The following is an 11,047-nucleotide window of genomic DNA, read 5'->3' on the forward strand; positions in this document are numbered from 1 at the left end:
TCCACATCCTATTTTATTCCACAGAGTTCCCTGATATATTTGGTTTCATATCCCAGTTCTGTTGATCTTTCCTGTTTCTGTTCTTTACATTCCTCTTATCTGTTCTCCCCAAGCCACTTTTGTGGTGTGATTAACTGGTTCTTGTTTTCTCCTAGTTCTCTCCTTACCTCCCAATATCAACTCCTAGTTTCCAGTTTCTTCATTATACAGTCCCAATCTCTTTTCCTGTATGCTACAGTTTTGTTGCCTAGCCAGTGCTAGTTACAGCTACTACCCCTGGTTTTCCTTGTGCCCTACTTTTACCTGAACTCCTTATTCCAAACTTTCCTTTTCTCTCCTCTGCATCCGAGTTGGAAAGTTCTGTTTTCTGCACTGCCTGCCAGGACAGTCGCTGTGGACTTGGCAGATGCAGGTTCCTTGCTCTCAGTTGAGGAGCAGGTGGGGAGCGGGGAAGGTGGGGTTTTTTTATGTCTGTAGTGATGAACTGAAGAGATGAACCTATTTAGTGACTTGATGGGAAGGAAACACATAGTGCAATGTGCACTGAGTACATGTTATTTTCACAAGGTGAATAAATAACTGTTTCTTCTGAACATTTATGAAGTGCAGGTTTTTAGTTTTCTAACTTGGTAAATGACAAAGGCTTGCATGTAGTAAAGCACATTGGTATTTAGGGACCTTGAGACAAAGATCACTCACTGTCTGGTGTTTTGTCCTCCCCAGCCAACAACGAAACTCTTCATTGATGGGAAGTTTGTTGAATCCAAAACTACTGAGTGGATTGATATCCACAACCCGGTAAGTGAACTGGCCTCAGCTTACATATCAGTGATTACTGTGTGACAAGGGTCTGTGCCTCTGTGCGAGCATTTGGCAAAAGAGGAAAGTAAATGCATTTCTTGAAAAATGCTTAGACTTGAGGCTTAAGATAGATTTAGCACAGTGTAGTTGCTTCTCTACTTCCTTTTCACATGAATGTCAGTCTTAGGAAAGTGATGACCTCCTTTATCTGCCCTGTGTAGTTAAACCCTGATCTCCGGAAAGGAAGCTTAAACTCTGCTTACATTTTTTGTTTTTTTTGCTCATAAAAAGCCTCTGTGATCAGTTTGTCATACTTGTGAAGGGTTTCCTTCACCCTGTGCGTAAAATCACCAGGTGTGATTTGATGCCAGCTAAATGTGAAGTCCCTGATAGAGTCTGATTGCACTCTCAGACCAAGGTAAAAATCCTGACAGCTGAAACTCTTCTCCTTTCACATGCACAGTATTTGCAGTGCATTTATAGGTTGGATGCTATGCAGTGCAAAATAATCTTACATCAGTAGCACTTGTCCGAGTCCTCCACCATGAGTCCAAGACTAATGGAAATGAGGTTGCGCTCAGAGTTCTGACCCTTTTGACCCTTCCCAGTCCCCTAGTAAGCATTTGAACAGCAGTTTCTAAAACCTTTCTCTGTAAAGCTCTATTTTTATTTGCTTTGTGGAAGTGATCAGAGCAGTGAGCCACATTCATGAAGCTCATTTGGTCTCTGCGGCAATCAATGTCCTTGGTTAATTTGCTTTCTGTTATTTTGATTAGTTTTTTTCTTAGTGATGTACCTGATGCTTTTGCAATGTCAAAGCAGACTTCATTTTAAAGTGTAAACTGGCAAAGACAAGGTTTTAAAGTTAAAATACTGTAGAACTAAGGTTGCTTGTAAAAATCTTACTTTGCTCTAGTGATCTAGGTAATCGTGCCAGTTGCACAGTCATGTACTGCTTTTTACAAAGGAATCTCGCCTCATTTAATGTGCAAGAGAGACAGCAGATGAGCCAAGATAATGCAGAGGGAAAAGACTATAGTCCACAGAAACCTTTGCCTTATACTTCCAAGAAGCTCCAACACAGACAAGTCACTTCAGCTCCATCTTGGAAATCAGCACAGCATTTGCAGCTTTCTGGGTGGCTAATTTGAGATGTGTAAAGTGCAGGTTTCCTGAACTATTTCAGTTGTAGGCTGAGCTTTTTGTGTGCATCAAGGAAGGAGGCTCTTGTGCTCTCCCCTCAGAAGTACAGCTGCTTGCAGAACAAGGATATTAGGAGTGTGGTGTGAAAGGACTGCTGAACGGTTGACATGGACAGCTGAAAAAGTAGAGTATTGATGCAGGTTTTTTTTCCTTCAGGCCACAAATGAAGTGGTTGGCCGTGTACCAAAAGCCACAGCCAGTGAGATGGAGGCAGCTGTGGCTTCTTGCAAAAAGGCTTTTTGGAACTGGTCAGAAACATCTGTTTTGAGCCGTCAGCAAATCTTCCTGCGTTATCAACAACTCATCAAAGACAATCTGGTGAGACACCATGGCTGTGTGTGGTGGCTGTTGCTGAATGCATTGCAGTTGACTTTAGGAATTAAACTGAGAGCCTCGGGGTTTACTGTGTTCTTGATGAGGTGTTGCTGCCATGATTGAGGAGTCAACTGAGATGCTGTCATTGAGAGGTGTAGCAAAGCACTCTCCAAGCAAATGGGGACAGAGAGGCAGTGCTTCTTAGGGAATATTATTCTGCATTTGGTCCTTTATCAAAACACCATGAGAGAAACTTTCAGCCATGATGAAAAATGTGTCAGTTGATAAAGACAAGTGGGACAAGAATGCTACTATGACTTGGATTCCCCAGATTGCTTTTTCTGTGTCTGTGGTATGATACATGAAAACTGTAGAATATAAGCCAACACATGGCTGATTTTTCTAAAATGTCACCTGTGTGCATTACTGGCTTATCTACAAGGAGCAAATCAATCAGTGTAGGCTTTCCCAGGTTCTACACAGAGAAGAGGAGGCTGAGGGTAGACCTTGTCACTTTCTACAACTACCTGAAAGGAGGTTGTAGTGAGGTGGGTATTGGTCTCTTCTTGCAAGTAACTAGCGATAGGACAAGAGGAAGTGGCCTCAAGTTGTGCCAGGGGAGGTTTAGATTGGGTATTAGGAAAAATTTCATTACTGAAAGAGTGGTCAAGCATTGGAACGTTGCCAAGGAAAGTGGTGGAGTCACCATGCATGGAGGTGTTCAAAAAACTTGTAGAGGTAGCACTTCGGGACATGGTTTAGTGGACGTGGTGGTGCTGGGTTGACGGTTGGACTTGATCCTAGAGGTCTTTTCCAACCTTACTGATTCTACGATTCAGTCTTTGTTGTGGTGTTCAGCTCTGTTAAACTGTCTTATCTCTGCACCATGTTTCACAGGCAGGCACTTTTCTAACACTCATAAACTTTGTCTTCTCCATTTTTAGAAAGAAATTTCAAAACTCATCACCTTTGAGCAAGGGAAGACCCTGGCTGATGCTGAAGGAGATGTGTTCCGAGGCCTCCGTAAGCTGCTGGCTCATCCTGTTTAAAAAAGGGGCTTAGAGAACCTATAAGAAGGGAGGAGGTCTCCTGAGCAACTGATTGCTCTGAGTGTCTGTACATGTGTCTCCCTTCGCTGCTGCCTTCTGAAGGAAAAGGAGCAGTTGTAGCTATAACCTGAAAAGTTCTCTTAGATTGAGTTATGCTAAATCACATCCAAGTAGTTAGACGCTTTTTTTTCCTAGGAGCAACTACAAATTGCTGTAAAGGGATAAGATCTCCTCACTTGTGCTCAGATGTCTAAGGTTGAGTCCCAGATGGTACACTAACACTATACCTGTGCTTCTTTTACTGGGACTGTTGTGTCTGTGCTCCTATCACAGGGACATAAAATGCACTCAAGAGTTCGTTCACAATGGGCTCGCAGTGCTTGGCAGAGCAAAGGTATTTTCTGGAGCACAGTGAGTTTTAAGTTGTGGGAAGAGAGGCTGGAAGAAAGACTTGGGTCAAGGCAGTGGTGAGAAGGGAGTTTGGGGACTGATTGTTAGCAGTTGATCCAGTGGCACGTTGCCCTTTCTGCTGCAGAGGTGGTTGAACATGCTTGCAGTGTGACTTCCCTCATACTGGGAGAGACCATGCCCTCCATCACTAAGGACATGGACACTTACACCTACCGTCTGCCTCTGGGCGTGTGTGCTGGAATTGCACCGTTCAACTTCCCAGCCATGATTCCTCTTTGGATGTTCCCCATGGCTATGGTTTGTGGAAACACCTTCCTGATGAAACCATCCGAGCGTGTACCAGGAGCACTGATGTTCCTTGCTAAGCTGTTTCAAGATGCTGGTGCCCCCGATGGGACCCTGAATATCATCCATGGACAGCATGAAGGTAATAATAGCTCTTGGGAGATGGCTGGAGTGTGGAAATGTTGTGGCATATGTTCAGAGGAGGTACTAATCGAGTTGTAGAGTCTGATACTACTGCTGTTAGATAGGTTTGGACAAAAACTTCAGCCCTCTTGATGGAGGGGAGGTGACTGGGAGATTCTCTGCCATCTTGCACCAAATCTTTTGGGACATATGGCAGACAAAATTTTGGGGACTGGGGTCAGAGTTCCCAAGGCACATAAGTGCCTTAGCAGTCTAAGCTCCAATTGAAATAAGTAGATAAATATCTTGATTTCACAAGGAAGCATAATTGATAATTAAATGCTTCAATGTATATGGAGTGGATGCCCCTATTTTAGCTCCTAATGTGATGTTTTCCACAGCACCCAAGTAACTTCAGAACATAAGGATACAAATAGACAGCAGTAACTTCGCTTCAGCATCACTTGGGCACCTTGAGAGATGCCCAGAGTGAGAAGAGATGGCAGAGAGCCAGCTGTATGAACACAGGGTCAGTAGTACACTTGCTGAGAAATTAGTGTAGAGATGCATGGACAAATGCTAGGGAAACTCAAAGGTGGGAACACAGAAGCAGGAATTATGATAGGAAGAAAGATACATAGATTAAGCACTGTGGGGTTGGGGACAGAGTGAAGCATTTGTGCACCACAGTATATAATGTCTTATTTCCTATTTGAAGCTGTGAATTTCATTTGTGACCATCCGGATATCAGAGCAATCAGCTTTGTGGGATCTAATCAGGCTGGCGAGTACATCTATGAGAGAGGATCTCGGAATGGCAAGAGAGTCCAGGCCAACATGGTAATACCTCTGAATGGAGCACACTTCAGCACACAGACTGCCTCTGTCTCCTATGAATGTTGAGAGAGACCACGCCACTCAGCAGCAGAAGCTGACTTTGCTACTGATAGTTAAGTGATGAGGCTGCCCATTTTGCCAGCCTGTTGGTAGCAGAGTCATAGCTACTGTAAGAAGTTATTGCCAGAGAACTGGAGAAGAAGTGGGCTGGGGTGGTTAATAATGAGAGACCATGTTTGTGTCACATTTCAGGGAGCCAAGAACCATGGTGTGGTGATGCCTGATGCCAATAAGGAGAACACCTTGAACCAGCTGGTTGGAGCTGCTTTTGGAGCAGCTGGCCAGCGCTGCATGGCCCTGTCTACAGCAATTCTAGTGGGAGAAGCTCAGAAATGGCTACCAGAGCTTGTGGACAGAGCCAAAAATCTACGTGTAAATGCAGGTATGTACTGTGATGATTTCTTACGAGGTACTTCACTTCTGTACAACTGTAGCTTTTTAGGCCAGGGCATCTGCCATATTACGGTGTGTCCCTTGGAGCTATTGGCTCCATAGGTTTGATGTGTAGGAATAGGAGCTAGCAGATTGTCTGGATTGGGAAACACAACCCTAGAGGTGGAGTTAGGAATATGTGAGAAGGCTTGGCAGTATGACTGCGATGCAAGATTTACAGGATCAGTCTTGTTTTAACTGGAGCTTTGAGGTTATATCCTATGTTTAAGTCAAACCTACCATTTATATAGCAACCTCACTTAGATCTCCTTCAAATCTGCAGTAAACATGCAATAAAAAGGAAAAATGGAAACAAGTACTTTGGGAAAACTAGGCTGTTATTTATTCTAGGAGAATTATCTTTTGTTAATGTTCAATAAAGTCCTGCAAAGAGGAAATGTTTCCTTTTTGAGAAGAACCTGAATTTTGGCTTCGCAGTGACCTTAAATTATGCTTATGGTTAATCTTGTTTGTTGATTGTGAGAGTTGCAGGCTATTGCTGCTGTTCAGTAATGTCTCAAATCTTTGTTCTGTCAGAAACATCAAGATACTCAGACTTTTCCTGCCAGTGTAGTTATCTCCATGATGCCTATGCAGTGGAAGCTGTCAGGATTAAAAACGTGGTGTCTTTCCTCGACAGGAGACCAGCCTGGAGCAGATCTAGGGCCTCTAATCAGTCCCCAGGCTAAGGAACGGGTTTGCCATTTGATTGAGAAAGGAGTAAAAGAAGGTGCCAGCCTTCTTCTGGATGGACGTAATATCAAAGTGAAAGGCTATGAAAATGGCAATTTTGTTGGACCAACGATCCTTGCCAAGGTCAAGGTAAGATGACCAGCACCAGTGCTTGATGCTGTATGTTTGGAAATGGGTTAGCCAAATCAGCCAGTAATCAATAATCACCAGGTAGAAAGCCCATAAATGGCTCAGCTTTCCCTTGCTCAATTCCAATGAAGTGCTCGTTGTAATGCTGTTGTGGAGGTGATAAAAGAATTTGCAGAAGTGCAAAAAATTGTGAATTAGGTCAATGATCTTAACTTTAAGGGAATGCAGCCAATTAAAAGAACATATGGGCAGTTTGTACTGTATCACAATTAATGTCCACTGAGCATAGTGTACTGTCTGCATTAATGGCTGGCAGCAGATGGCTAAAGAAGGGTATGATGAACAGTCAAACCTGCAGCTTTCCTTCCTCCATTATACATTCCTGCAGTTTGCAATTTAAGGACTTGCAGAAACAAGAGTTAAATATTTGTGGAAATCTTTATGAGAATAGTGTAGGGCAAGGTACAAAATCCTTTTGTTGTTGAATGTTTTGACAACTTCATTGAGTCAGCCTCTCAAGAAAATGCGTGGTGTGCAACAGATGGACACTACTGTGGGGAAATATTCTTTATATTCTTTATCAATCACACATCCATGTGAGTATTCATACCTAAATTCGTTCCTTTATGCAATTAGCTGGTATGATTTCCTTAATATTCAAGCATTCAGTTCATCATGGGCCTTCTAGTGAGTGATTCCATGCTAGCAAACCAGCCTTGATAATTCTGCTGTTGTGCATTGTGTCCTTAAGATTTTAAGGATTTTATGCTATTATATAATTCAGGTTTTCAATCTATCTCAGATTTTTTTTTCCTTATTTTCATTAAACATCTTTAAATACTTCACTTTCCTGTGATGTGTCATAAATTGTTTGGTATTGAAAAGTAAAAATTTCACTGAGATTTTGTGTTTCTTTTTTTTTTAATACAGTGATGTGGTTAATAATGGCCATGTAAACTTACAACTTGTCAAATTAATGTTTTGCAATTTGCTGTATTAGTTAGTTGTGATTAAAGTATGTTCTTAACTGTGATGGTGTATTTGTCAGATGTTGCTAATATCATATGTAAATCCTGGACACTAACTTGGAAAGGGCAGCAGGTTCTGGTCACTTTGTCAACAAGACCTGAAGTAAACTGTCCTGAACTAATCCCAGTTGTAATCAGCCTTGGTCAGCGTAGACTGTAAGTGAGGTTAGGCAGGCAGTAAAAGCAGAAAGTGCTCTGGAGAGGAGAAGTGGAACGCTCTTTAGTGGACTAGATAGATGGCAGGGCATGGGAAATGGTGAAAGAGTAAGGAGGACTGAAAGATGGCCTGTGGCAATGCAGTGTGATGGGTGATCCTAGGAATATCCTGAGCGTTAGAAGCATGTGTGATTATTATAACCTATTTCCTAGGATGTTTGTCTTATATCCTGTTTAATATATCCTATATACAAGCTGCTTTTTCTGCTGTTTGTCTTGACAGCCGAACATGACTTGCTACAAGGAGGAAATCTTTGGGCCAGTCTTAGTGGTTCTGGAAGCAGACACTTTGGATGATGCCATTGAGATGGTGAACAATAACCCCTATGGAAATGGAACTGCAATCTTCACCACCAATGGAGCCACAGCTCGGAAATATTCTCACTTAGTAGATGTGGGGCAGGTATGGTCAAGCTGGAGTTGTTTCCATTAGTACTCACCATTGAGAGTGGGTAGCCATCCAGCTGCAGTGGCTAACCACTGACTACTCAGCAGGCAGTACCCAGCCTCAGATTTAAGGAAACAAAATGCGGTAGCTTTTGGAGAGTGCTCTGCCATCTGCTACTTGTGATTAATGTAGCAGCTTTCCTTTGGTTTAGGTGGGTGTCAACGTTCCAATCCCAGTGCCTCTGCCCATGTTCTCTTTCACTGGCTCTCGTGCTTCTTTCAGAGGAGACACCAATTTCTATGGCAAGCAGGTAACTTACTGATTCAGAGTACTCTATTGGGTTGAATTGTGATAAATCACGTTATAAATGGCAACGGGGAGATGGTCATCAGACCTCATTAGTAAGGAGACTTTGAAACCATCTCAACCAGGAAACTGAAGAGCAGCCAGGGCTCACAGCCACCATAATGTATGTTACAATAGCTGATTCCCTTTTTTTATCCTTAATATAAAAAAGCAAGTCTGGTTTTTTTAGGAGATTTGAGAAGGGAGGAAGAAGTAAGTACCAAGCTTTCTCACAGAACCAGAATCTTTGGGGAACTGGTAAAAGGAACAAGCTGACAGGAATTGTTCCCACAGAGGAAAACTCAGCCCTCTGCAGATAGAGCAAAGACTGCTTGATACACCAGTGGTGCAAACCTGAAGAATTCATAAGGCCAAACATCTAATCCTTGTGTCTCTCCTTTCCTCCAGGGAGTGCAATTCTACACACAGCTGAAAACTATCATTTCTCAATGGAAAGAGGAAGATGCCACTGTTACCAAACCTGCTGTGGTTATGCCAACTATGGGAAACTAAATCAGCCTTTACAGATGCTGTTCCTGGTGCCCTTCTACTTCTATGCTGCACTTTCCAGCTTTGTCCTGAATATCATTTCCTTGGGGATGAATAGAAAGCTCCATTTTCTCCAGGGCCTCTTGTTTCTGTGCAGATCAGGCAGGCTCGTGTAACACAGTTTTCTGTTGCTCTCAGTGTTTTCTTGCTAGCTGAACTCATTTTTTTTCCTATAACCTATCATGGAGGAAACAACCTTAACTAATTGAAAGGGCAGACAGTGAGATTGGTCATAATTTGTGTTTCTTTCCAGACCCTCTGAACCTGAACGTTATTCTGGTTTCCACTTCAGTATCTTTAGCCTTTGTGACTCACTCCTGGCTACTTCCTGTAGCAGATTTCTTTACCTCTTCTTACATGTTAAGATTTTGAGTTCACCTTACTCAAAGATGAGTATTCCTTTTGAGTGACATAACTGGGACACCATGGGTGTCTCACAGAAGTGACTTTACATACAATGAAGACAGCGAGTTTGGGAGTTGAAAATGTCAGTCTGTCATCTGTTGAGCAGTTTTCAAAACACTTGGGAAATGGCTTTCTAAGGATTTTTCAGGAAAGCATATTTGCTTATCTGAGGATGAAACTCCTGTGTGCTACAGTGACCTTCACTGTGCCTCTGATAGCTTGAAAACTTCTGTTCCTGTTGTGCACATGGCTTGTGTTCTCCAGCTTGCTGTCAATTCCACTGTACCTGAAAGCTGTTTGGTGTCTTTTCACTGTGCTAACAGATCTGTGCCTACAGGTCCTGTAACATACTGAAACTGTGGAAGCAGAAACATAAGCCTGTATCTGTGTCTTTGCATCACAGCACCATGCGGGTCTGGGTGGAAGGGCGAGTAAGTAGATGGGTCAGTGGGAAGAAAACACGTTTTTTAATCACAAGGCAGCTAGGCCTGTTCTGTTGGTTTCTTCTCCTGACTATAGCTGTGTTTGTTGTGTTGATTAATCGACTCCTTGTCACGTTTGCTCAAACACAATCACATTCTTTAGGGACTGCAGGTCCCATTACTAGAGAAGGATAAGACTTGGTGTACCCTGTTTTTAAGAATCTGTTTGGAGCTGGAGAGCCTATATTTTTATTCCTGGTTCTTGGAAGATAATGCAACCATGAGGGATCTGCAGGGAACTCATTCAAGCACCCATGGAAAATGATGTTATTTTAATGATTGTAACCATTTAACTAAACCTGAATGTGAACACTTTTTATCCTGCCTTCTGGTAAAGATGCCTTGTAACTGACAGTTACATATTAGTGCAATCGCTGTGCATTCACTAATGTTTATCTTGGGTTTTTTCCCTCTGCTATACCCTAGAGGGAAATTCTTACCTTGCAATTTGATTATGAATTAAAAACATGCTAATACATTTCTGCAGGATATGACTGCTCCTTGCTAAGACATTATATAGGTGCAATGTTGCCCCTCTTGCAGAGACTGGTCTGTGCCTCCTGTAACCCGTGTTACATCTTCCTTTGACAGTATTTCAAGGACCTCTGTACCAATTTCCTCCTGCAGCATTTCAAGAAATGTCTTGTTTCTCTTTCCACATACACATGATTCGATCACAAAAACTCTTAAGCTTCACATAAATTACTTTATTACAAACTGAAAATATATCTTTGTTACCTGAAATTGAAAATAACTCTCGAAGCACAAAGTATATTTAGAGAGGAGACATTGTTTTATTCTGCGCAGGGTGCAGGGTGGAAGATTTCCACAAATCAAGCACACCTGATGGGATTCCTTACTGGTTATTTATACACGGAAGTTGCAAAGTCCTGTCTAACGAATACAATTATTCCATCTGTCTAATATATATTCATTTTACTGAACAAGCAAAGTCGTCTGCATCTGCATGGAGGTCTCAGGGGGTCTCTGGTGGTCATTTGGGGAGGAATACCCCTATTTTGTCCTTTTATGGTCTTATGTCATCTGAGGACACCAGAGGCTTTGTCCTTCTTGCCAACTTCTCGTTTTCATTATAACAACAGTCTTTGGTTAAGCAAGTCTGTAACCATGAGGTGGAGCACTGGCTGCTAATAACCCCCGTGTTTGTATCCATCCTTATTTTTAACTGTTACTTTACCCTATTCTATTTTACCCAGTCACTTTTCAACATCTCTAAGGTAACAGTCACTGCTTAGAGACTTGTCTAAGTGTAATCCTTAGATAATTCTCACTCTT

At 42.3% G+C, this 11,047-nt stretch overlaps 1 protein-coding gene across 1 annotated transcript; it reads left to right on the plus strand.

The window, feature by feature from the left end:
* The first annotated feature begins 513 nt into the window (after positions 1 to 513).
* Positions 514 to 8,933, plus strand: ALDH6A1 (aldehyde dehydrogenase 6 family, member A1). The gene is made up of 11 exons (XM_010178930.1): positions 514 to 567; positions 724 to 798; positions 2,161 to 2,322; positions 3,264 to 3,342; positions 3,904 to 4,206; positions 4,906 to 5,027; positions 5,277 to 5,466; positions 6,157 to 6,338; positions 7,806 to 7,985; positions 8,182 to 8,280; positions 8,724 to 8,933. The coding sequence occupies exons 1-11, from the start codon at positions 514 to 516 to the stop codon at positions 8,826 to 8,828; spliced, it is 1,551 nt and encodes a 516-aa protein (XP_010177232.1). The 3' UTR covers positions 8,829 to 8,933.
* The last annotated feature ends 2,114 nt before the right edge of the window (positions 8,934 to 11,047 follow it).

The sequence above is a fragment of the Mesitornis unicolor genome, unplaced genomic scaffold (genome assembly GCF_000695765.1).
Source record: "Mesitornis unicolor isolate BGI_N332 unplaced genomic scaffold, ASM69576v1 scaffold1642, whole genome shotgun sequence".
In the NCBI taxonomy this organism is placed as follows: Eukaryota; Metazoa; Chordata; class Aves; order Mesitornithiformes; family Mesitornithidae; genus Mesitornis; species Mesitornis unicolor.

Bases quoted from the DNA above. Each gene is read 5' to 3' on its own strand.
- ALDH6A1 (XM_010178930.1), top strand. From the start codon at position 514: ATGGGAAGGAAACACATAGTGCAATGTGCACTGAGTACATGTTATTTT. The intron at 6,339-7,805 runs GTAAGATGACCA...TTGTCTTGACAG, and splicing joins CGATCCTTGCCAAGGTCAAG to CCGAACATGACTTGCTACAA. The intron at 7,986-8,181 runs GTATGGTCAAGC...CCTTTGGTTTAG, and splicing joins ACTTAGTAGATGTGGGGCAG to GTGGGTGTCAACGTTCCAAT.